Here is a 27199-nt window from a genome sequence, read left to right as displayed (position 1 = left end):
GATAGGGGGCTGCCTTTTTACGGCCCATTTGAACGTTTACAGTTTTCAATGCCTGACACTTTCCGGCTTTTGATTAATTTTAATTGTTTGACATTTAATTAATTCGTGCAGAGAGAAAGATTATCACAGCACTAACTAATTACATAATCGTTAGCTAAATAATATACAAGCCCCACCAAATCCATACCGAGCTTCTCTTTTAAGCAAACCCTTGTGTTTGCACCAGCAATTTAAGCTTTCACATGTTGTTTTAAGCGTCGAAGGATTAATCTCTACCCTGCACAAAAAAAAAAAAACAAACGCGCGCAGCTCAGTGCGAGCAACTACTGAATAATTTAATTCAATTAAAAGCCAGCGGCGATAAACAAGTTAAAATGCTTCACATGCGAGTGCTCGACTAGTCAATACCTTGCATTGAGGTTCTGGTACAAATATGCACGCTTATATTTATATTATCATTAAAAAAGTATCGCCAGGAAGACAGAGAGGCGATACTTTAGAAGTCAGTCAGTTCTGAAAGGCTCTTCACCTTCCAATCGGAGACTGTGCCAACAGTTCAGCAAAAAGAGTTACGTAAGGTTTAACTTTGTATAAGTATGTATGCAAATGTAAAAATGTAAAATGTATGCAGCTTAATTCTCACTTCAATTGAATATACATAATATTGGTGTGGATCAAAAATATATAAAGAAGCTCTCTCTCTAGGTCGTAAGTGTTTTCTCCTCCATGTCACAAATATCTGCACTTTCAAGTCATTTGGTCACATTAGGGTATTTTGAAATAAAAAAAAACCATTAAGAATCGTAGAACCATTTAAGCAATTAAATAATTGAAATGTAAACGATAAAAGTCATTAAATCAATTTAGCAATTCTGCAGTAGAAGCCACACCAACACCAAATAAAATCCACAAAAAAAATGGTAGTTTACCTTTTAACTGGGTAGAAATTGCAAAAATATGCAAAATACTTGAAAGTGCACTAACTTTAACGACAGTGAAGAGCAGGAGTTCCAACTGGTATAAAAGATGTGCACAAAGAACTCGTTACGGTGCAATTAACTGCCAAAAGAAAAAGTGCTGGCATATCAAATAAGCGAAATAAACAAATTAGCATTCAAGCGGCAACTTGTGAGCTAACTAAGAAAACAACAACAAATAAAAAATAACTAAATAAATAAAAGAATAAAATCAATAATTGTTTCGAATGGGAGTTGAATAAACTACGAAGGTCTAAACAAAGCGTAATCAAGGGCCATATTATAAAGTCAGCAACACCTAAGGATGCCCACAACAGCGAACACTTTGCCTAATGTCACAGGCCAAATTGGTTGGCACTCAAAAGCAGCTGCACGAACATCCTGTGCATCCTGTGGAAGCTAAACAACATAACAATAACCATTCTCGCCTGACAGTCCCTGCTGTTCGTCCACTTTAACCCCACGAACCAACGCATAGACAATTCCCAACACACCCACACACACACACACAGATAGAGAGAGTATTGTGTGCCACTGCGTTGCCCATTCGAGTGTGTAAAGAGCAAAGGCAACGCCAGAAGCGGCACCTAAAGTTTGTTCAACTGTCAACTTTGCAATATAAAAGAATTCGGTGCGGAGTTGGTTATTTGTATATTTATAGGAGTCTACGTATATCCTGGTTGTAAGTGTGTCTGATTCGCTCATGTGACAGGCAGCGTAGGGATATCAAGAATGGCAACAATAAAACAGAGTGTATTTAAATTTTCTATCAATGACCAAGAGATGGACTTCTTAACGAGATATTTACATGTATTCTTCTTCAAGAAATCGTCATTAGGTTGAGAATTTTTGCCTGTTTCAATAGATATATATATATCTAAAAACTTGCACTCAAGACTAAGTTCAGATTTCCTTTAAGTAATTAAACTAATATTTCTACAATATATTTAAATACAATTTTAAAGCCTCGAAACTTATGTTTCTTAAATATTTTCCATTCTGTTAAATCAATATTTTTTAATTATTTATTTTATATTTAACTATTTAAGTGATTTTTGTTTAACATTTAAAGGAAGTTCAAATGAAATATTCTTTTTTAAAAAGAAGATTTAATTTTAGGGTATCTCATTAGCGGCTTTTTTTTCGTTAGTTTGGCTTTCTTATTACCACGTATCCAGGCAATACACAGGCACAAAAATCAATAGATAACAGGTGGCACAGGAGTCACAGGAGTCACAGGAAGTCTACGACTCCTGTTACTGAAATCGTCAACGGCAAAAAGCAACGAGAGTAACAACAACAACAACAACAACAACAACAACAACAACAGCACCAATAATGCCAACGGAAATAAAATTGTTATAAAAACAACATAAAAATATTCAATATTTTTGCATTTTATGTGTATGTGCACATGTATAAGTCTATATATGTATATTTATATATAAGCATGGGGCCTGGCTTGTGTGTTGACATTAAGTAAAAAGCGCCATTAGCTATAAAAATACTTAATAAGGAAATATGCGCAGTGCTTTGGGGTATTTACGTAAGCAAACGACTGAGAAAAACAACTAAAGAAACTGTCGCAAAAAGAAGCAGGGTCAGTGGCAGCAGGCGGCAGACAGGCAATCGTTAACGGTTCATACATTTGCACCTGCCACAGCAGTCGCAGCGTTGCGCATACACGTGCGTATACGTAATATTTGCTTTCAGAGAATTTTAACAATTTGTTCGAGTGTTTTTTTTTGGCCAATCCGCAAACTGTCAAATAAACTAGTAATTAACTACAGAGATTTTACGCTAACAACTCAAACAATTTAAATTGTATATAATTAAACTAAACCCTCATGTAACAGCAACATTATTATTTAATAAGTTCTATATTCCCTTAATTATCACCTAGAGTAGAAATTTCTTAAACATTTAAAATTTCAAAACAAAACTCTATTATTTAAGTGCGATAAAGAAAATCACAGAGAAGTAAATGATAATGTTGATTTGCCTGCTGCTAACGACCGATAAAATTTATGTATATATATTGACTGTGTTAGATATTTCGCAACAGAAAACGCTGCTAAGGTTAATAATAAGAAGTTTAATTATAAAATGTCTTACCCAGGAGAGCGGCGAATAAAAGGGATATCTCTTTGCCTGTACCTGAAGCCGCCGGAATACTGAATCAACAAACTTGTCAATTTGCATTTGATGTTCGCATTAGGTTTACTTAGGACCAATCCAGATGCCGGCCGCATTGTCTTTTAGCCAAGCCAAATTGGCAGTCGGTAGCTAGTACTTCACTTGGCTCCGTCTGAATAGCTGCATTTGCCTCACGTCGAGGACAATTACTTAGGCGTCAATGGGGATTATCAGTAAAAATGTGCGGGCGCAGGATGAATTGCCGCAGACCAGGCACATGGAGGCGAGTGTGAGTGTGAGGGTGAGGGTGTTGTATACATAAATGCATGGCTGAAATGCCACGAAACTAATTTAAATATTAAATAAATGTATTTATGCAAATGCGCCGTCTGACGCTCTGAGCATACAAAATTGCTCAATTGCCTTCAATTGCGCACACTTAGCGCCAGTCCGCAGTGAAACGCAGTGAAACATCTACGGATCTGCGGGTAGCAGTAGTGGGCACTCTCTATGCCACATCTATTTGGTGGCTCTGCGCTCCCCAGTGGCACAAACAGTTCCAATTAAACTTTTCGCGTTGCTTTTAATAACTTCAAATTGTTAAAGGCCTTCGAATTGAATTTCAAGCGCTTTGCTGTTGATGTAGGCTCCAATTCAAATGCTGCAGATGCTTCGCCTGGCCCGGCACTATATGTTCTATAAGCAGTGCAGAGCTTTCTGGGCACAGATTCTCCAATGAAATTCATTTGACTTGGCACTCACGGCATTGTGTGGTGAGAATGCGCAGACTGGTCCAGAGAATCTGTGGCATGTGGCAGTGCGATAAATTACACTGAGAAAAAGCATGTTGTAGTTAGACCTGTAAGTAAAATAATCCAAATTATTATTTTAAATAAATCTCACAACTTAGCACTGACTTACAGAACATTATATTGATTTTTTTTTAAAACTTTTTGTTATTGAAAATTGTAAGCCAATTTGGGGATTTTGAGTAAAAAATTCCTAAGCACAATGAAATATTGCTTATATTGGGCTACAACTGAGATTGTATATCGTAGTTTTTAATCAAAAGATATAAAATGTATAAAAATGTAGTAGGATAAATACAGATTATAGCATGTATCGAAATTATTTATTATAATTAAATTAAAGCCATAAATTCCTTTTAATTTAGCTTCAACCAAACCTAATGGCGGTTAAGTTCCACAAATAACAATTAAACCTTAACGGAGATTAAATCTATTTTTTTCAAACAGAACACAGTTTTTTAAACATTTATAAATTGTTTGTCAAAAATGCAAATTTTTAAAAACGTGTCGAATGAATAACTAATGTGGAACCTTAGGGCTAGGCATTGGATCAAACCGAAATACTGAAATATTTATTTGATTTGCACTTTAAATTGATTGAGTTTTAGACTCTGTTTAGTATGTCTTAAATTTAGGTCAAGATTATAATCCAAACTAGAATAAACGTCATGGACAGAATAAAAGGTGGATTAGTAATTAGTCAATTAGCTATAATCCAACTGAACATATTTGCAGGGTATTGGTTGAATATTAAATATTAAACGTTCAACTTGGCCATTTCAACTGTAATTAACTAAGATCAACATTTGAACTCTAATTTTGCATATCAATTGCAATCCATTTTGCTGCAGGCCAACATAAACTAAGCATCCTTTGAGCATCTTTTCTACCCATAATGCCACTCGCATGAGTAGAGACGCGGCAATTACTTAACTAATCAAAACGAAACACATTTAGCTGTGGCACAAACGATGCAGTAATTGCCACATCTGCCACTGGAGGGCAATGCCAGTTGCCACATCATCAGGAGCGTAGAGCGAACAGCAGGACATGCAGTCAGCTCGGAAAGAAACCTGTCATAATGAGAGCAAGCAAATTTCATAGCTGACCAATTCACAGAGAGTAGCCCGAGCCAGAGACAGAGTCTGGCAAAGTCCAACAAATAATCAAGTGCCTGAGCGTAGCATAGACGACCACATAGTCGGGCGACTTTAGTGCAACTTATAAAACCATTAAAAATGACAGCAATTGCATTAGAGCCAACAGTTTAGAGCGCACGTGTGTTGGCGATGAAGCATCCTGTGGCCATTGTTGCATCCACTCACACACACATACACACACACACACATATACACACAGGCAGACAACCGCAAGCTAAGCACCTGGCCGCGTGCCATATATATGTTTATATATATGTTTATATATATATATATATATGTATATGTACTCATGCATCTGTATCTGTGTGTAACTGTAACATGATGCGCCTTGTTATCCCAGGCATTAAACTGTTTGAGCACGCCCATACACCCATACACACACACACACACACACACACACACACAAAAGCATAGCCTGAAGCAATGAGCCAGCCTATTCAGTAGATAACAATGACAAGAACGTCAACAGGGGATCGGATACTTAAATAAACACAACCATTAGCTGCCATAGACGACGCACAAATAGCTAAGCCAAGTGCAAGGTTTAATATTTTATAGTCCATTAGCTGTCGGAAAATTCTTAACCCCTTTAAGAGCCACTTCAATAAAGATATAAGTTCTTCAGCTAAGCGAAAATATCCCGTCTAGCGTTCTAGTATTTATTCGTGCACTCCTAAATCAAATTAAAAAGCATATGCCACAAATCTGCAGGTTTGCCATCGTTTAAATCGAATCCAGAATATATTGAAATTGAATTGTGACAAACTGGAAAAAAGTATGTACCTTAAAGTTGGAAGCAGCCGACTGTGAAATACTCTTATACAGAGTTTAAAAAAGATGGAGGCAATTATATTATTCCTTTGAATACATTTGGTAGACATACATTCAAATGTAATAAAGCTTTTCCTTTTAAATGAACATACCCCCATTGTGCCGAGAAGGCGACAAGTGTGGCTAAAATCAAACGCTAATAGTAAAGAAACCCAAGAGTATACTTTTCCTTACATTGGGAGGTGAGGTACGAAAATGAAATAAATTTATTATCAGAGTTAGTAAAGTATAATACACTTATGCGTTGGCAATGCGAATACATCCGTACATCTGCTGTGAAATATTTGTAATATAAATAACTGCAGAAGGCAACTCAACTTGCGGAATGGCTCTAACAGCTCGCATATTAACTGGAAAGTGCCCGATTTCAGCTTCAGAGAACTGCTGCTCGGTCGTTTGACAAGAGGTGTGTTCACAGTTGAAAATTGTTCGGGCATGAAATATTTTATTACCCCTATAAATCTTATTTATGTATGTTGCCAAAAAGAGAAAAAAAGAATAACTAACAGGAGAACTTTCTTGAGGCGCCTTGGCTTAGATACCCTAAAAGAAATATGCGTTAATTGCACACTTATTTAAACTTATTTCTGCCTAATATTATATTCATTCGACTGTATCTTTACTGCAGCTTATCTATGTGTTATTTGCAGCTTTATTAAAAATGAAAATATTAAGTAATAATAAAATATGTAATTTTCTGAATTATGTTATATTTAATTTATATTTTTATGAGAGGTTGGCGTTTTTTTTTGTGAACAAAAGCAAAATTCCGTTAAACTGAAAAGGCAACATTACAAAGCGCAGAGTCGAAATCCTAACGCCCCTTAAAAAGATATTTAGCCTGACGTCAAAAGGGGTAAGAGATGTCAAGAGGTGCCGAGTTATTGGCACAATGACTTAGTTTGTGTTTTTATTGGCAAAAATCAAACCAAGAAATTCGATTTAACCTAATCGAATCTTTGGGGCCGTGGAGCGTAATTTAATTCAAGCAGCTAGACACTTTTGTCAATATGTCGCCTCTTCCAGACAAGCACAAGAATAACAACAACAACAAAAACCAAAAAAAAATAAATAAAAATACAAGAAAACAAGAATAAGAACGGGAGCAAAGCCAAAGCCAAAGTAACGACAAACGACGGCAAAAGAGAAAACAATGCTAAATTGAAAGGTAAATGTGAAAATCGTGTTTTAAATGTTTGGATGTCAGGCGCAGCCAACCCAGGGACAAACAGCTGAAATCTGAAGGCTGAGCAACGCTCTCAACTGGGGCCCGAGGACTATAATACGGGCAAGTGAAGAGGGGGCCTGGGACGGGAGGGGGAGCTTTTAAGACTAGCAACTGGCTGGCACTTTGGCATTTATCAAGTCTATGCAGCTGACAACTATTAAAATTTTGTTGGCCCAGCTAATTGAAATGTTTGCGCGGGCAACGTGGCGAATGCGCAATCGGAAAATGTCACGGCTGCCAAAAGAGCGAGAGTAAGAGAGCGCGCGATTTCTTCAGCCAGTCCTTTATGCACATATGTGCACAACTTATTAACCGCATTTCAGTGCATGGCTGAAAAGTCATATATGAGCAGAAAGAGGCGGGGAGTCGAATATTAAATACTCTTTAACAAATAATGTAAGCAATAATTAAATGAATAATAATTAGAAATATAATAATAATAATAAAAATACTAGTAATAATAATTATGCTTATAAATAATAATAAAGAAGTATTCAAACGATTCAATAAATTAATTGGACTTTAGTTATTTATACCTTTTGCTGGCGTTTTTTTGTGTTTATTCATAAATCAATTACCCATCCTCAGCTGCCTTTCTGAACTCATGCGCTAGATTAACTCTGCATCGCTGCGGTAGTTATTTAACCAAATCTGTATTTGAATTCTATTCTATGCTTTTTAAAGCCTTTTCTCTTCACTGTTGACTCTGCTATCAAAGCCAATGTTTGGGGCTGTTGCAAATGTTACACAAATTTGGTGCTCATGAGTGTGAAAATGTGTTTAAATGCAAATTTCCCCCATGCAACACACCCGTCTCCTGCTCCACCCTTAGTGCCCCTGCACACCCGTTGCGGTACGGCACACGCCCATAAATTATGCATGGCTTTGGGACCTGGGTGTCATCATCGGCATCGTCATCATTGTTCGGCTTGTGGCTGACCGTCGCTCTTTATCTTTGTTTGGGTAGAAGAGGAGGCAGGTGCTGTGGAATGCTTTGTTGATGCTGGCTGCTGCTGGCGAAGTGTTTGTTATTGTTTTTCTAATAGCTGAAAGCGTTGACTTTGCTTATGTTGGGGCCCTGCAATTATAATATGCAGCACACACAAACGGATAAAAACGAGATGCCAAGCATTGTTGCAACTGCGACAGCAACTACGGATGCGACAGCTGTCACGACGTGCATTTCCATGTCAAAACATGACACAGCCCTTAGCGGAAAGGTAGACCAAACGAAAAATAGGGACAAACATGGAAATTCATTCGAAATTTCGCTCGCCGCGTGTAAACATATAATTCGATTAATATATGCATTTGTAGTAACCACTCCTTTAATCATTATTAACTAACCTGTAATTTTATTTGATATATTAATAATGATTCACATTATGTTTGTTAAAAACTGACAATAAACAATTCTCTTGAGCAAAGAAATTAACCTTTGAAAATTAATTTTACTGTTAAATCTCATTTAAAGTTGGACTAATTCGATTCCAGTGTTGAACTTACTAGAATAGTATTTATTTTACAACTGTACCTCGACTACTAATACCGCAAGACCTTCCAGACGATTTCTTATTCAAAATTATGTAAATAGAGCTGTCATGGACCCTGTCAGAACCTCAACCGCAACCACTGTGCTCGGCCCTGCTCTGCACCCGATTGTATGCAATGATGCCGACGACAGCGCATTTGCCATGCGACAATTAGCGTGATTTTTAGCGGGCACAGGATGCGCCAGAAAAACACGAAAGATTTAAATCGCCAGGAAGTCGAAGACCAAATACTCTTTTACGTTCCATCATGTTTATGACAGCAAAAGTCGATCACATAATTGCAAAGAGAAATCGAACAAATGTACCTGATTATGGCATTCATATTTTTTTAAAATAGGGCTGTACCATACCCAGACATTAAAAAAACAAAACTGATAAATTAATAATCTGAACTTTTTCGATATTAGATAACTTGCCCCGTTTCCAAATAATCGATAGAAATCGATATCGAAATCCTGTTTTTGAGCAATTTTGGTAAATATAATGAGTCACCAAACTTGACATGTAGCTTCTAGAATAGTATATATATATCAAGTATGTGTCATTTTATACCTATCGCCACCTCCCCGCTAGCACCGCAAAGCTATAAATCAAGTTAATTATCCAACTTGTATTGCCCATCAATTTAAGCCACAATTTGTATGCAATTAAATTTTTGAGAGTACACAAATATTCTTTATTCTATTCTACAATAATATGTACTGTCGAAAATTTCATTAAGATCGGCTAAGAAACACAAAAGTTACGTGCGCACGTGTTAGCAGCATAGCTGCTGCGCAAGTTCCAAGAATTTCATGTACACACACACATTCATTCAGAAGACGCTTCTTTGAATTCTTTCAACAGCATTGCAATTGCAATTGTATTGTTTTCTGTTCTGCTATTTATTTTTTTTAATTTATCTTTATTACTACGAAAGCAAACGAGCGCGTAGCGCGAGCTGCATTTCGGGTGGGAATAAGAGGGTTCAGGCTATCCCTTTATCGGGAGCTCCCGACTAGAACCTCTTTCTTGTTTCTTTAGGAATCAAATTATTTAGATTTGAAGGCGTAACATATTACATGACAAGATGAAAGTACTCAATGTGAGGGCAACATTGAAACCTCAACGACAAAGTCAACGTCACTGCCAGCTGGTTTGCCATTTGTATGCGCTGCACAAAAAATGCACGAATTCAATTTGTCTCGAGGGCGGCAGCTCGAGACGCGGCACAAGTAGAGCCAAACAGAACTGCACCGAAAAATGGTGGGGAATCTCATCCGGAACTGATGGCCACCTTTGACATGCTTCGATAGAAGCTCAACAGATCACGTAGAATGCGAATGAGGCCACATCGTGTGCAGCATCCAGTAGATGACACCCGACATTGTTGTTACCTTATCCAGTTATCAGTTGCTGCTGTCGGAGTTGTTGTTGTTGTTGTTGTTGTACTTGCAACTGTTTCTGTCAAACTGTCTTGAGTCGGAAAATGGGCATATTTCAGGCAAAGGTACAATTTTTCATGGCGAAAGTTTTATGCGCACGATTCGACAAGTCAAGTATCTCTCTCTGTCTCTATCTCTTAATACCCTGCATTTTACAGGCCAACACTATTTATTTAAGGGAGAAGGTGGCCAAACAACACATTTTAATAAAGTTCAATTTACAGCTTGTTTATCTTAATCGAGAACAATTAAAATTATGCATCACAATAATTTTTGTTTAAAATTTTAAAGTTCGTCTTTGATTTGTTAAATTTCAGCATGCACATAGGGTAGCTAAATGTAAAGCATGCCCTGCTTAATTCTATTATAAACTGCAGAATGTAAGATTTACTAAAATTCGAAAAAGCTTACCAAAAACTGAAAGGAAACTATGGAACAAAAATCAGGATGATGAGGATTATATTTTTTATTTGAAAGTTAGGGAGTGAAGAGATGTAATATTCTGACAAACATAAATATAAATAATAAAAAGTTTAAGAAGTCATCAAATTAGATTGGTACAAATTTAAAATCATATTCTTTTAAAATGACATGCTATAAAACGAAAATAAATCATTTTTTTATTCAATTGGATTGTGGCCTTATCATCATTTGCACAAATCTCAGCGGATTAGTATGCCATTGTCTCCATTCAATGCCACGATTCTGATTCTCAACAAACTTGTTAACATGTTGCCCATTTAGGTTACTACAAATTTAAGAAAATTCGCAGATTGCTCAATAAATATTTATAGAATTTCCCTAAACACTTACCACATATAACATTCATAATACCACCAACCCGATTTGAAAGAAGATGCACAGTTTCCTTTCGAATTATCATTATCACGGTCTGGTGTTGAAAATTTCATATTTAAATGATAAATTAAGGAATCACCAGCATTTCCAGAATAAGTTCCAAGTTTATTTATCTTGTACGACTCATTCTCGCTGCCAATTAGGAAGTGACTATATTTGGCATAGCGTGTGTTATTCTCAAAATCCTCAAGGTATACATATAGTTCGTAGGGCTGTGATACTGTCATATGGTGTAACTTCTCTAGTCCTATGAAGAAACTTCCATGTAAAGCACCGAAACCGGCCTTGTATTGGTCCCAGTCGCGATTGAAATCCACGCTTCCATCCACGCGACGCTGAATGACAGTCCATCCGTTGTCGGCCAATTTCGAGTCACAGGGCACAAGGAAGGCCTCTAAGTTGGGCACCTTAATCGTATAGATATCTGTCAATTTTCCCAGGCAGCTTGAGGGCATAGTGTTCGCTTTAATTAGGTTTTCAAGTGTGAGTTGCTCTTGGATTGCAATAACTTTATTTCGCTATCTTTCTTATCAATTTGAGAATCTTTCGATTTTATTTCAGATTCCATTTTAGTTATTTTGGGCGAGTTGCTTCTTAATTGTAAGCAGAAAATCATTCTGAATTAAAATGGTTTCATTAGATGCGGCAGTCAAGTAGTCTTTTTGTCTGATAACCTCCTTTAAATTTGCGATAATTGCATCTTGATCATCTATTTTCTTCTGTAACTCTGAGAATTGTTCCTCCTTTTCTCTTATTGAGGCGGCATGACTTAGAAACGGCTTAACCATTTTATAGCAGTCAAGTTCATACTGCAAATCGTTTTCCTTAGAGTCCTTTGACGACTGTAGAGAACACTATATTAAGTTATTTTATTCTTTACACTTTATATAAGGCATATAACCAGCCATTTGTGGAATGTTCATTTGATTGCACTAAACATGCCATAACAAACACTGCCAATAAGGTATACATGAGGTGTATTTTCATTTTTTTAATCCGAGATTGCCAACCGTTTCACAGCTATAAATCTGTAAGACTGATTGATAGCTGATGGCGCTTCAATCTACCATGCCTCTGATTCAGCGCTATATATATATATATATATATATATATATATATATATTATTTATATTATACATGTATTCGCATACATAGCTGAATAAATGCGCTTAATCAGAGACATGGTAGATTGATGAGCCATCAGTTAGCAACATATATATAGGTATTCGCATACATAGCTGAATATTTATATATATATAAGAGTGAAGCTTATATGAATGTATGTATATATATATATATATGTAAATATATATATATATATATATATGTATACATACATATAAGCTTAACTTGCTTCGCCGCTCTGTTATCAGCTTTTGATTATTTATATTTATAAATATATGCTAATTGTAATCGCATACAATTTTTTCCCAAACATTGCCATTTCCATTCTCCCATTTAATACTGACAATTTTTTTTAGATTATAAAAGCTTTTTACGAATTCCCGTATTTACTGTAACACGCACAATCTTGAACAATAACATGCTGCATCTGCATATTCTTTGCACATTTCATTTAATATTTTTTTTCTCTAAAGCTAATCAAGAACTCTAATTATTTGTGGGTAACTGCACGTCGAGCATAGGCATCTAACACATTCTGACATGTCTTGCGGTCTTTGCGTGCGGTTACAAAAAGTGCCGGAACCGGAAGTTAACAGGCGCTCCGTGTATTTGATTGTGTCTGTGTGTGTGTACGGGAATGCCGTGCGCGCAACTCTGTTCTGTCTCTGTGCCCATTGAGTGTAATGAGTGTGAAAAGTTCATTAAAATTGCACGTGCAAAATTACGTACACGTACAATACACACACACATACATGCATACGTGCACTTTTAAGTGCATGACTTGGTTGTTATAATCCCGAGCAAAACTCTTTTCGGATTCGGTTTGAGTTTGGTAGCACGAAAGCGCAAATTATTTTTCGCAGTCAGTTGAAGTTGTGTACACAGTTAATGGCTGACGGCATTATAGTCATTATTTTCTCATTAGCTTATGTATTATTAAATTGCATTACATTCTGTAGTATATTGCACGTGTCATCTATAATTCATGTGGTTATTTTGCTACGTGTTCCTGGAAAAGCGCACTTCACGAGCTGCTCAGATACAGTTTTAAAAAAGTAATTGATGAAAGATTACTTTGAAAACAAATTTCAATTTATTTTTTACACAATATATCTTTTAGAATCAATGCAAAATATTCAAAAAAATTTTTGTAAATCTTTTAAAAATAAAGTCTAAAATTTGTAAACAAACTAATCTATTTTTACCTAATCGTTCACCGAATGTATTTTGTTCCTATCGCTAGAGTTTGCTTTTAATCGTTTGATTTCTTGTTCTTAGTTATTCTTCAAATATATTTTAAATATTTATTAATATTACAAGTAAGTGGTTCTAGTCGGGAGATCCCGACTAGGGGATACCCTGAACCCTCTTCTTCCGACAGGCGATAGCTATAAAATGAAAGATACTTGATATATTATGTATGTTTACTATTCTAGAAGCTACATGTGAAGTTTGGTGACTCTAGCTCATATTATTTGCCGAAATTGCTCCAAAAACAGGATTCCGATATCGATATTTATCGATTACTTGGAAACGGGGCAAGTTATCGAATATCGGAAACAAACTCGATCTGCGCGGGCACTAGGAGGACCTACAGCTGAAGTCTGCAGCTCTTATAGGTTCCGAGATCCCTGCGACTCGAGTCGATCGACTCGGCTGTTGATTCTGATCAAGAATATATATACTTTATGGGGTCGGTGATGCTTCCTTGTGCCTATTACATACATTTGCACAAATACATAATGCAGAAATGATACATTGTGCATCTATCTATTGAGTGTGGATTCCGTCGAGTGTGGATTCTAAACATGAGCACTTTCGCTAACGAGATATGTAAGTCTTAACATTGAAAATGATACAATCGAAATTATATTAATAATTTTCTATTTTTAATTTAAGACTATTAAACTAGTTTATTTAATAACGCTCAAAAGAGAGACACCGGGTGTATTTCCCTGGCAACCCGTTTAAAATCGCCGCGCACAATTTTGATTGATTTTTCTATGCGACTGATTTCAATTACACACAATCCCTATATTTCATGCAAGCCTAACAGTTTCCCGATCCCGTCGCACAAACTGTCGTGTACATAGCTCGAACTGTAGCAATTATGGTAATAAATACGTTAACATTCCCAATTCAACGTGCTGCCTTGCTGCACGTCGCATTCAATAACAAAAGTCACGCGGTGCCACCTTACCGAACCCCAACTGGATTCCCCATCGCTCTGGTCATCAGGCGGGCAACTTGTTGCTTTGCAAATCAACTGGGATTTTCGGTTCACTGGAGAAAATGCCAATAAAAATGGGCAAAAGGAAAAAAATGGAGGTGACATCTACTAAACTGTCATTGACACTTACAAATTGAATTCTCGATAGAAATCGCCTTTTAAAGCGTACATCCCCCTCTGCTGCACACACATACACAATTATTAGAGCCGTGCACATGCCAACCCTGAAAATGATAATGTTTGATTGGCAGTAAACATCGTTTTAAAGGAGATCTTTGATAAATAATGCGGCATGTAAATAACAACAAATCAATTTTTAAATAGACAGCCTGGCAGCCAGACAGCCATTGGCCAGAAGCAAACCCAATGTCAAGCAGCGACAACAATGAACCCTATTCAAATGTCAGTTACACATTCTATATGGGTGGGTGTTAGTGTGAACTTGCTGTCGTAGACCTAAAGCTGTCAGTTAGCCAAGCCTATTGGCCCCATTCCTTAAATACAAGCTCAGAGTTTGAGTCAGGTAACAGATAGCATGGCCAGATAATTGTTGGCATCTCGGAATTGGCTTCTGCTTGGACGGATCCTTAAATTGATTAATTGCGGTTAATGTTATGTTAATTTGTTGGCACTTTACGTCTGTCTACAGCTTGCCATTAGGCCAATTTGTGGAGTGTGTTTGGTCTTCTAAATAATATCTAAGTGTAAGGTCTGCGCCTCCGTATCAGGCATCAGGATTTGGCATTTAAAAATTAAAGTAATGCCAAGCTGACTTAACTATTTAACCCCATAGCAATACAAAGCATGATTATATTTGCATTTGCATAAAACTCACTCTATGGAAATTGGGAGAAATGTAGAGAAATATGTTGAGTATTGCCATTAGCTACACCTCGGAGCAATAAGCTAATGCATTCCAAATTAATTTGGGTAAATACATTTATTTAACCCCTTTAAAGCCCAGCCACAACAAGCAATTCGGACTTTTAAGAGTTTTATAAGGTTGTTACAAAAGTACAAGTACATTGAGTAAGGCACCTCCAAGAGGCCAGATGGGACAACAATATCACATATATGATATATAAAGTTCGTGCCTAAAAAACATTTCATTAGACACCAATATGCCAAATTAACACTTCAACACTTTCTTTTTCTTAAGATTCCCCAAATGTATAGATATTTTAAATACAATATCTAAGGATACTATAGAAGGTCCATAATTAATTAGATAATTATTAGATCCTGGGGGCAGCTGGACTGAGGGCTGAAATTCCAAGTAATTAAGCGCATTGATAAAAATATAGATAAAAAATATATACGCATACGTATGTCAATATAGACACTGAGATTTCGATATGCCAATAATATATACTAGTTGCATGATTATTAAAATTTACTATTAGCCTATATGTACTTACCAATCGAAATTGTTGTTAGCCCGAATATATGTGCACCTCTGTTGATAGACAACAAAAATCCAAAATAAAAATGTTTTTTCTTTTTAATGCAATTTTCAATCTCTTTTGTATTCCTTTATGTGTCATTAAATTCCTAAAATAAATTAAAAAGTTTACATTGCAGAAGCATTAAACAAATAGGAAAAAAAAACAAGCTACAAAACACTGAAAAGAGTTTTATACTTGAGCCAAAGGAAATTCCAAAATTGTTGCTATTTTTATACAATATAATTTATAGATCTTTATACATAAATATAATGGAGACGCTGTCCATTAGCATCGTCGCTTTATTACAGCTGCTGGGCTACTCGTACTTTATCAAACAGCCGGAGGATCAGTGCTCCCCCTCACCGCCCTTTGGCAGCTGGGTCTTTCTGCTGGCGACACTTTGTTTTCTATGGGACTTGAAAATCTATCCATGTCGCTTTATGCACATGGCCAGGTACTGGCAATTGCTTATCGAGATTGTGGGCGGCCTGTTTCTGACCGAGATCGCAACACTGATCGTTTGGTGCGGCGTGGAGCGCGTAATCTTCTGGCTAACACAGCAGCTGGTTCATCTACTTGAACTTGATGATTGTCTGCACGGGCTGCAGGAGTACTCGCTGCATGGCCTGACCCCTGTTGCGGTGAGTGGAGCTCTACTGTGGTTCATTATCGAAGCCACCGATACCAAGTATTGCCTGGTCAACTCCGTGCGCAAGATTAGGCGCAACTGGCAACAAATGCTGCGCATGCTGAGATGCATCTGCCGCATGAACAACAGCGACAGGCGCCGCACCCTAAGAGCCTGCAAACTGGCCATGTTTCCGCCCAGGCGGGGACGCTGTAAGCAGGAGGAGGAGGATAATGACGAAGACCAAGAGGGGCCAGGACAGGATGATGGAGCAGAAGGTACCGACTGAATTGGTGGCTCTCCCACTAAAGAAATCATGTCCGCAATTCCGTGTTGTGTTCTATCTATTTGGAATTTATATTGCGATTGCATATCTCGACACGACTTTTACGCTACACGCAACGGAAATTTACTTTCCTTCAGACCCATTTGTTGCCCCGAGCCTATCACCATTTTGGCTATATTTGTAACAATAAATTTCGTTGCACGAACAGAACAAGAACAAAAAATGAGAATTTTCGGGTGCTGCCAGTAAAGATCTCTGACTTCAGCACTAGGCCTTTAGATGCCAACCTAATGTGTGTCAGTCGGCGCTAAACGGGTGGGTTGGCAATAGCTGTCCAGTGTGGAGCATATTAATGAGAACCCAAATCCGAGTGGAGGACAATTTAGCATATAAACATTAGACTAAGCTCGTTAACTGCTGAATTTTATTTATAGGGCGGGGCACACGTCCATTTAATAAAATTATCAGCTATGCATCGATTAATTAAATTCGAATTGTATTTCTGTTATGCCAATAATTTAGTGAGCTTATACTCACTAAAATACACCATAAGACTAACAGAACGATCTGTATTAGCTGTGCGTCTGGTGTCGGGTTAACTCATCCAGATTTAAATTTAATTTAGTTGGGACTGTAGACGATTTGCTTTGTCAAATGCAAGATGGGAAAATGGATGGAAATCTGGCTCTTAAATATTCAATGTTGCATTCATATTTTTCTAAAAAATAATACAAAATAATGTATGCAAAATGGGGAAATGGGTAATTTCCAACACTATATTTCAAAGTCTACAATTAGACTGGGAAATTGCGGAGAAAATGGGAACTCAACTAAGCATTCATTTTGTTAAAACTGAATAATTATAATAACAAAATATAATATTAATGAATGTAATATCATTAATTCCCTTTTCAACTTATAGATAAAACGTTTGCTCTAAACCTTCTAAAATTCGTTCCTTTAACTTAAATCTTGTGCAGATCTTGCTAAATTTTTACTATAAATTTATGCTTTAAAAACATTATTATATGAATTAAGCCGGTCAATATACTGAGTATAAAAGAACCATATATATATTTATCTTATGTGAATGTTTTTTTTTTCTTATGTTTTGTTTATCCCAAGCTTGACCAGCTGACGAAAGCTCTTCACATAATTGAATCCAACAGTTGGTAGCCAAATAAAAGCCGTCTGCAGCTGCTGTTGTTTTTATTGTTATTGTGGTGTTTGCGCCTGTAACGTTCAATCATCGTCAATCATCGTTAGAGCGCAAGGCAATAGGAAAAAAATGTGGTCGCTGCACAACACTTGGAAACAATCGCGAAATTAGTGAAAAAAAGAGCATTCACAGATTGTATTGCATTTCTAAGCAGGACAGGCAGAGGCACAGGCTACATCTGTTAACTTTGATTACTCGACTAACTTTCACTGGAAAAACAATACATTTGATTAGCTGGGCACGTAGCTGACGAATAAACGAAAAACAGGCTGTGTGAAGATTTATTGAGTCAAGTATAATTCAACGGCTTATATTTGACCCTGCGGATTCTTATGCCTACTCAGCTTGAGCACGAATTAGGTAATGCGATACTTTTTCTGTGTTTACAGGCGACGGAAATTTTCACTGTCACTCAAGCATTTTCGAAATTTTCCCAAGGAATGCTTGAATTGCTTTAAATCATGTCCTTAAAAAAATACTTAAAATTGGGTTAAATTTGAGCACTCTTCTGAAGTCTATTATTTCTATTCAAACAGGGGACCAATTTTATGAATAAGGGCTTGTTCATGTGAAACATTGCCTGTAACACGGCCACATCCTAATTAAGAGAACTTTAAATTGCTTTGAAATTTTTGAGAAATTGCACATTTTGTGTTTGCTAGCTGATGCTTCCTACATGAGCCCCTAATAAATATTCATTTAAAAAATACCTCTTTCGTATCCAAGGTTATGACGAAGCTGTGTATGAATGTCACTAGAAAATATTCCCTTTATTTGCAGCTGTTACTTTTTCTGTTTTTTTTTTTTTTATACACTGTACCTATTGAAAATGGGTAAAGAAAAGAGTATTTTGTACATAGACGATGAGCTGAAACGATTTAGCCATGGTCGTCTTTCTGTTCTCGGTATGGATCCCGGAAACTACAAAAGCCATTTACCTAAAGTTTCAAATATATTTTCTCATCTCCCATTCTAAAATATCGATAAAAATCGATCTTGATATGTGGGTTTTAGCGTAACTCAAAAACCATAATACAAAATTTGGTATAGTTTTAAGAACTTTATGAATATTTTTCTTTTTGGATACTTTCCCTATTCCCCATCAAAATACAAAAAACGTATATTTTCAATCTTGAGCATTATGATTAGGTATATAGACACATAAAATATATTATATTCATATTGGGGTATACTTTATGACTTGAAGAATTCCAGCCGAGGTGCTAAGAACCATAATATTAAATAAACTGATAAACTGGCGACTTTGTAGTCGAGCACACTCGCCTGCAGCGTTTTTACTTGTTTTTCTTCGCTTATTCATTTTCAATGTCTCGAAAAACAAAAAATTCTCAGGATTCAATTTAAATTTTAAAATTTTGTTTAGGTTCAACGTATTGCCTAGCCAAGCCACCATTTGTCTACAGGGATCTTGCCTATTTTCTTATTCTTGTACCAAGGGCACATACGCATATTTTCCATGAAATATTAAGCAGCCGGTCGAGATTTCGGCGACCGAAAACCAGAAACATATGCGAATAGGGCTCAAAGTGAATTATGCCAAATAATTTGTCGGCAGGCAGGTGCTGCTCATTTATCTTGTGCTCGCTTTCGAGTCGCCTCTCTCGGCGCTTCTCAGCCGCCGCTAAGCTTAGCACACTCTTGGGGCCGCCCAGCCACAGGCACACACACACACATGCCCACGTACTTTCACATAGATAAGCTTCTCACTTTTCGTTTCAGCTTTTTTTCTACCTGCCTGGCGGTTTTATGCCTAATGGATTTGCGCTTTGATGTGCAAACGGTTTATACCGTATTAAGCATAAGAGTACGTGCGTGTATATGTGTGTGTGTGTCGGTGGGCGGGTGTTGTGTTTGTATGCGTGTGTATTCAAGTGTCTACATTAGAGCTCATCACTTGCAGTCCTCGGCCTTTTTTTCGCCCCCTAAAAATGTGGCGTACATAAATTTGTTTCGGAATGGCCATATGAGGGCAATGTGGCTATAATTTCTAGCCCTTGCTGATTCGTCGTTAATGGCTAAATGGCGGCTGGTGTGTTTGCTTTTAAAATTAACAAGAAATAACGGCTATCGGAAATGCGGAAGATAAGATACCCTTTTAAATACACAAAAATAAATTGCGTGCATGTAGTGAACAGTCGGAATTTAGTTCTCATTTCATCTCAGTTCTCATTTCTCACCCTTCTTAATCACAAAACCTTTTCAAGACATTTAACATAATTAGGTTATTCCCAATAAATTAACTTTGATTTTTACCAAATATATGTCATAAATAAAGGCATAATTCTAAATCCAACTCTTAAAGAAAGTTTAACTTAATGCATTTTAACTTAAGTTCTATGAATATTAAAATGTAACTCTTAAATAAACTTTACTTAACTGAAAATTAACTTAACTAAGCTGACAGAGACGAGAAATTCGTCTCTGACATTAAATCGCCTTTACCTTGAGGTGCAAATTTAAGTTTACCATTATCCTTACCATTACTCTTCACATCACCTTTGCCGTTAACTTCAGCATTAGCTTAACCATAACTTTACCTTTATCTTACGTTTTAATTTTTAACCCATTTTTAAATTTTTCCCGACCACAATTTCTAAAAAAGGACCGCAAATATATGCACTACTCACAAAATGAAAATGCCCTTTTTAAGAGAATAGAAAACAAGGCTTGTTGTTGTTGACAAGACATCCCTTTGCGTGCTGTAAGAAAAAAATTGAATTACCTTGTTCCATAGCAAAATTACCACGTGTATGGGTGTACGTGTTTTGGTATCTTGCTGATGAAATTTTGCCGTCCTTTGTTTTGTGTATACTCAAAGAAATTTTATTTTTATTTTTAAAATTGGAAATTTTTTGTTGTCGCACACACACCACAATTTGTTAATTTGTTTAAATATAAATTGTGTTAATGTTAACATTTAAAAATTTGCTCAAATTGTTGGGCTTTTTGTAAACAATGTTTATATATATATGTATGTATATTGTAATTTTATTTTATTACAATTTGGTAATGGCGTTTTTATTTATGGAAGTACAGTTTTTTGAGTTCTTATCTTCGTGCGTTCAATTAATGCAAATTGTATTTTTTCTTCGTTATTTTAATAGGTTTTTTTTCAAATACCATATTTTATATTTCCATACAGTTTGTAATCCAAAAAGTGGTTATCATTTATATATTTATTCACCTGGTTTCGATTAATCTTCATGCTGATGGGGAGGGCAGGTGATTTGTTATGTTTTTAATTACAGAATTTGTTCAACTGTATTCACGCTGGCCATTTGGGCATAGTTTGTCCCTTTTAAATTTAATCAAATTAAATTTCTGCTATGCAATAACGCAATTAAATTACTTTTTATCATAAGACTGATTATAATTTACATTAACAAAGTGTACACAACTGTTTCAATTGGAGAGCCATAGCCAAACTGTAATATTTTCTATATTTGGTATTACTTTGTTTCAGTAATATATGAACTTTGGAGTTTGTTGAATTACTTAAATTATCAAAGAGTAATGGGCTATATAGAACAAAGTATCACTGCTGCTGTTGAAAAGGCTTAAATAAATTTGATACTTCAGTTTACAATGTTTATACCACTCATTAATTACGAAAACAATTAATATTTTGTTATATAAATTTCTTATGTTTAAAAATTGATTTTATTGAATTTGAAATAGGTAATAATTAAAATGTTTCTTCATTTTTAACGAGATTTTTGAGCCTAATCAATTGTTTACTTAGCTACTTACTATATTTCCTAAGACGCATCATTCGATTTTTGTTCTGCACCTCCATACTTTCTTTTATACTCTATTTCTTAGTTTTGTTCTCTCACAAATTTAGTTTTCGTGTTACATTTTTGCCGTGTTGTCTCTATTTATTTTATTACACATCAAAAAACTATAAGTATTGGACCAAAAATTACGTTTGAACCTCAGATAAGTTTTAATGGACATGCGCTATTTAAATTTATCTTGATACCCTGCCCTAAAAATTAAAACAATATTTACAAAAAGTATTCTCTATTTTTTTCTTTTTGACACATTCGATATCCTATTTATATAAACCACATTAATTGAGTAAAATGTTAAATAGTCAAAACTTAAGTCAAATCTGCCGGTTATCAGTCAACCAACTATATATGTATATATCTGTCGGCAGCCACGCCTGGGAAAAAGCAAGGAATGGGAAAATATCCTTTTTGGAGAAGAATAAAATTTAGTTTGGCGCCATTTACTTTTAGCTATGGTCGCCATTGTGTCGACATGGTATTGTACCCTGTGCCAGTTTTAACAGACAAAGAAGGTATATTAAAGAAGGTTGGAGATATTTTAATATATACATATACATATTAATATAACAAAACTAAAATGAAATCTGATTTCATTTAAACTACGTTTTGCTGAAGAGAGCTATAAATGATTGCATTGTGGTCTTTTTTGCGGCCCCTCATCAATTAATCATCGCGCGAAAAAAAAAATATATATATTTCTAATGTAAATATCTATCTATTATTTAGCTGCCATCAGCGGCTGCTGAGTTGTCATAGTTACCCATTCGTGAAACTAAACAAATGATAACGATAACGATAACGATAACTAAACGATAACGATAATGATAATGATAAAGAATTTGATAATGATAATGATAATGATAATGATAATGATAATGATAATGATAATGATAATGATAATGATAATGATAATGATAATGATAATGATAATGATAATGATAATGATAATGATAATGATATTGATAATGATAATGATAATGATAATGATAATGATAATGATAATGATAATGATAATGATAATGATAATGATAATGATAATGATAATGATAATGATAATGATAATGATAATGATAATGATAATGATAATGATAATGATAATGATAATGATAATGATAATGATAATGATAATGATAATGATAATGATAATGATAATGATAATGATAATGATAAAGATAATGATAATGATTATCATAATGATAATGATAATGATAATGATAATGATAATGATAATGATAATGATAATGATAATGATAATGATAATGATAATGATAATGATAATGATAATGATAATGATAATGATAATGATAATGATAATGATAATGATAATGATAATGATAATGATAATGATAATGATAATGATAATGATAATGATAATGATAATGATAATGATAATGATAATTATAATGATAATGATAGTAATAGTATTTATATTAAAATTATTAAAGCTATCTAATTATTTCAAAATGATTTAAGCAACTCAAGTTCTTAATAAAACTTAACATAAACACTTTTTTGTATATTTCCATGAGACGTACTGATTTTCATTCCTTGTACAGTGTATTTGTTAGTTGACTCAGTCTGTTCTAGTAAACTCTTATTAGTTATTTGTAAGTTCATTGAAATGGTGGACGTCAATGCGTCAGATAAACATTCCGATTGACACTCTTTATTTGAACTTTCAGTGAGCGTCGCACAAAAAATCAGACAGGAGAGCGCAAAAGATGGAAGAGAAATAGGTGAAGTTTACTCGAGTGTTAAAATTTATAGATCCATGTTTACAGCTACCCAAGATTTATACAATGAACACCTTGGCGTGTCAGACACAGTCACTGGAGACCGAATTCGAGAAATAAGCGGAAGCAGGCAGGGAGCGGGCATTACAACTATCCCCACCCTAGACAAGTAAGTGGACACGTTTATATGGATGATATGTTTGCCTTTGTGCACTGTCCGGCTGTGTGTTTGTCTTGGCATGAAAATAGCCAGTCCCTTGCCGGATGCTAAGATACATATATCTCTGTCAATGACAGTTGTCAACATGACAGTTATAAGGACAACACAAATGTTACGGATGCTCGCCGCCATACTCAAGACATGTTTGGCTACCGCCTGAGTCTGGGGCGTTACTAAAACGTATATTTATAAAACTTAATTTCCACCAGATGATGTAAAATAAAACAAACAAGCATTTTACATTTTGAATACTCTCGGACGGTGGGTAGTTTTTACATTTAAGATATGAGGAATATTTAAGACAAGAAAGAGGAAATGAATTTTCCACAAATTAATTCAATGGAAGTTACATGATATAATACTAATTTGTGATTGATTAATTCTTATAACCTTGTCCTATATTTTTTCAAGCCGCGAGAGCCAAATTTTTATATGGAGTATGCATAAATTTCATTAGGGTATCCTTCAAACAGACAGACAGGTGTTTTTTGAAAACGTTTCTTAATATTGATCAAGTATGAACTCGATTTTATCAAAATTGCAAAATAAATTTTTAAATCAAATATATACTTTTGAGAATTTTAGAGAAGCAAAAAATGAACAAATACTAAAAATGCGAAAACATATATTAAAATTATCAGTACTATAAATATGAAAGATGACAATATTAATGTTGGCCACGGTATTTAAAACTGTTTGTACCAAATGCCTTTAAGAGCTGAGGGACTATTACTTTGCAATCATAAAGAGACGGTATATAAGTAAGCGACAAAACGTGGAATATTGCTGAAAAGCACCCACTGGGCATGGCCGGCACATACACACACATATATGAATGTCAACATTTGTACGTACCTATCATGGAAATTCCCATTTAATGGCCGAAAATCAATGGGTGGGACCAATGTAAATGCCACCCAAACTGTCACCGCTATCCTCGGCAGTGGCGCTTTCCTGCTCGACTTCCTGATTCGCACAGGAGCCATTGTTATTGCTGGCCTCGTACGTATCACTGTCATCCACCAGGCAGCAATCAGCGCAGTCATCCGTTGAGGAGTTTACCTCATCGCTCAGATCATCGAGAAGCGTAACTTTGGGCGCCTTCAGCTCCTCTGTACAAGCAGCACCAGCGGCACCAGCTACTGAGATTTGGATGTTGCAGTTGGCCGACTCCAGACCGCTTGACCTTGATGAACCCAGGTGCTGATAGTGGTGTGGTATGGGCTGCTGGATGGGCGCATGCGTGTGCGTATGTGTTGCCCGGTAGCTGAGATTCGGTGTGCGCTGTCCCATGCTGGCCATGCCCGGCGGCATTTGTGTGTGCGTCATGCTGATGGTGGGCGGCACGCTTAGTACGGTGCCTGCTTTGGGCCCATGGGCGTGGCTGGCGTACAGCTGATGCGTATCCGAGGCCAAGTTGTGAGCGGTCAGCTGCAGAGGATGCTGTTCTTTGCGTTCTGTAAATGTAAAAGCAGTCGAACGAAACATTGTCCTTAATATATGTTGCCACTTTAATTTGCGAGCAGGCAATGGCGAAGACACCGACGGAAACGGAAGTGGAAGCGCAAGTCAGCGCATTGGGTTATCGCCCGGCCCAGTGTGCAGGCAGCTGTGTGCCCACTGTGCTAATATTGACCCAAACTGTTATCAGTGGAAACTTTTGCACAGGACACACGAACCGAACCGGCACAGCTGGCCACAATGCAGATGCAGTTGCGGGCAGAATCCGCCCCCGCCACCGCAGCCCCTTCAGCTTTTGTGCGGTGCTCTGAAATTTCAACAATGGCACTGAAAGTATTTGGGCGCGTATATGGCTACAAGTGGGTTCAACTACGTTGCCTCCCTGCCCGCCTGCTTACGCAATTATCTATCAGAAAGTTATGCGGCCTTACAAAATTATCAACTCACCCAGAGGCGCGACAAGTTTCGGCTGTAGAGGCAGCATAAAATCGTGTCCAGTGGTTGCCGCTCTCGGCTGCAGACTCTGCACTGCCGGCACGCTTAAGTAGTCCGCTAAAAGGCAACCAGTATAATGTTTAAGTTGTAACGCCAGAAGTAAACAATATAACGCCGGACAAAAAGTTAAAGCAAAAGTTTACAAAAAAAAAAAGAAATTGCAAACAATCACAAGTCCTTCGTGGCCGTGCGAAAACTTTAAAAAGGCACGCAGGAAATTCTGTACTTTTTTTTCCTATGTACCTTACAATATGTTGTTAAAAGTTTCATAAAAAAATCTAAAAGTTATAAAATCAAATTTTTGTTCATGTTTGTATATACATATACATTATAATTTTTATCAAAAGGTAAAAGTTTTTGCTGGGAAAGTGAAAATGTGCATAATATTTTTCGATAAGTGCGCAATCAAAACTCAAATTCTACTTCAATGTTTTTTAAGGACATGCAAAAAAAATCCAAAAAAAAAAATAATGCAATGATTAACATCATTTATATTCATTATTTGGAAAGCAACATTTAGTTTTACTGAGCAAAAATATCAGCAATTATTTATAAATAATCTACACATAGTTATGTTATTTGGTTTTTAATACTTTTTGTTGCAATATTTTAGACCGTTTAATTTATTTTCCAAACGTCGTTTCGTAAGAGCTTTGATTCCTTGCTGCTATTTAATATATTACTCAAATATTAGCCCATTATATTTCCTATTATAAAAATTTATATTTCTCTGCAATTTTCCCATTTCAGGCGGCTTTTCGCTGGCCATTAAAAATGCAAGCGTTGGAAAACATGCGCCCAGAAAAGCGCAAACTCGCCAGCAAGTAGTGTGAAAATATTTTACTTGGCAGTTTTTCCAGCAAAAGCAACAATTTAAAATACTCGCAACAAGAAAGTACAAAAATTGTTGCTGTGCCGCCCATTGAATACTCTTACCCATGCAGGCTATAATAGCAATCTGTTCTTAACTAAATAATATCTAAGTGTAATGAAATCGTAAGAAAAAAAATTTACATGTCTTTTCTTGCTACTTGTTCAAGCGTTCCTTTAATAGCTTTAAAAAATGTAGTCAGCTTTATTTTGATCATGAATTTATTTACTTAATGGAGCTTGGCAAATTTGGTGATATTAATAAGATACCCGATGTAAGGGTGTACAAATTAATTTTCGACGCAGCTGCCAGGCACCATGCACCAAGTGGAGCAACCAACACGCCCACCAAATGGGCGTACAAATAAATAGAGGCTTCAGCAAGAAAAAATGGCGCCGCATTCCCCCCAACCCCCCGATCTTTCTTCAACAGAATGCCTTTAGGTGTTTTTTAATGTTGCAATGTCCAGAGCTGATTCTGACGCAATTGCATTTAAATGCTTGTGCGTTGCTTGCATGCAAATATGCACCACTGTGCGCACCACTGTGCGCACCACTGTGCCCATAAATATGCTGACGCCCCGTGTCGCCACAGTTGTAGTGCGTTGCCCATTTTAATGACCACTAGAAGTCGACAGAAACCTTGCCACAGTTTCACGCCCACCAACTATGCCTGCTAATGATTTACTTGCTATT

The 27199-nt window shown here is 36.1% G+C and overlaps 3 protein-coding genes across 6 annotated transcripts in view; 1 reads left to right on the top strand and 2 right to left on the bottom strand.

The window, feature by feature from the left end:
- Nucleotides 1–3162: 3162 nt before the first annotated feature.
- Shawl (Shaw-like) overlaps nt 3163–27199 on the bottom strand; it is a 94625-nt gene continuing 70588 nt past the window's right edge. For 2 of the 4 annotated variants that reach the window (XM_064698116.1, XM_064698117.1), the window contains 4 exons: nt 25586–25690; nt 24533–25134; nt 15750–15882; nt 3163–3972 (listed from right to left, as the gene is read on the bottom strand). In XM_064698116.1, the coding sequence (XP_064554186.1) occupies nt 24566–25134; nt 25586–25690 (674 nt within the window). In that variant the 3' untranslated portion in view covers nt 3163–3972; nt 15750–15882; nt 24533–24565. The remainder of the gene's footprint in view (nt 3973–15749; nt 15883–24532; nt 25135–25585; nt 25691–27199) is intronic. The other 2 variants (XM_064698118.1, XM_064698119.1) reach the window with 2 other exon arrangements.
- LOC135439119 (ficolin-1) lies at nt 10594–11535 on the bottom strand. Its single transcript, XM_064697745.1, has 2 exons — nt 10932–11535; nt 10594–10866 (listed from the first exon to the last, which is right to left on the bottom strand). The coding sequence occupies exons 1-2, from the start codon at nt 11429–11431 to the stop codon at nt 10743–10745; spliced, it is 624 nt and encodes a 207-aa protein (XP_064553815.1). The 5' UTR covers nt 11432–11535; the 3' UTR covers nt 10594–10742.
- Nucleotides 15911–16940, top strand: LOC135439400 (uncharacterized). The gene has a single exon (XM_064698126.1). It carries the CDS (start codon nt 16046–16048, stop codon nt 16691–16693), a length of 648 nt encoding a protein of 215 aa, XP_064554196.1. The 5' UTR covers nt 15911–16045; the 3' UTR covers nt 16694–16940.

Source organism: Drosophila montana, unplaced genomic scaffold (genome assembly GCF_035044405.1).
Source record: "Drosophila montana isolate Dmon_TW-CO22-7 unplaced genomic scaffold, ASM3504440v1 contig_402_1, whole genome shotgun sequence".
NCBI lineage: Eukaryota > Metazoa > Arthropoda > Insecta > Diptera > Drosophilidae > Drosophila > Drosophila montana.
Note: the sequence above shows the minus strand (reverse complement) of the source record. Positions and strands in the feature narration are given on the sequence as shown.

Bases quoted from the DNA above. Each gene is read 5' to 3' on its own strand.
- LOC135439119 (XM_064697745.1), bottom strand. From the start codon at position 11,431: ATGCCCTCAAGCTGCCTGGGAAAATTGACAGATATCTATACGATTAAG. The intron at 10,867-10,931 runs GTAAGTGTTTAG...TTAAATTTGTAG, and splicing joins TATTATGAATGTTATATGTG to TAACCTAAATGGGCAACATG.
- LOC135439400 (XM_064698126.1), top strand. From the start codon at position 16,046: ATGGAGACGCTGTCCATTAGCATCGTCGCTTTATTACAGCTGCTGGGC.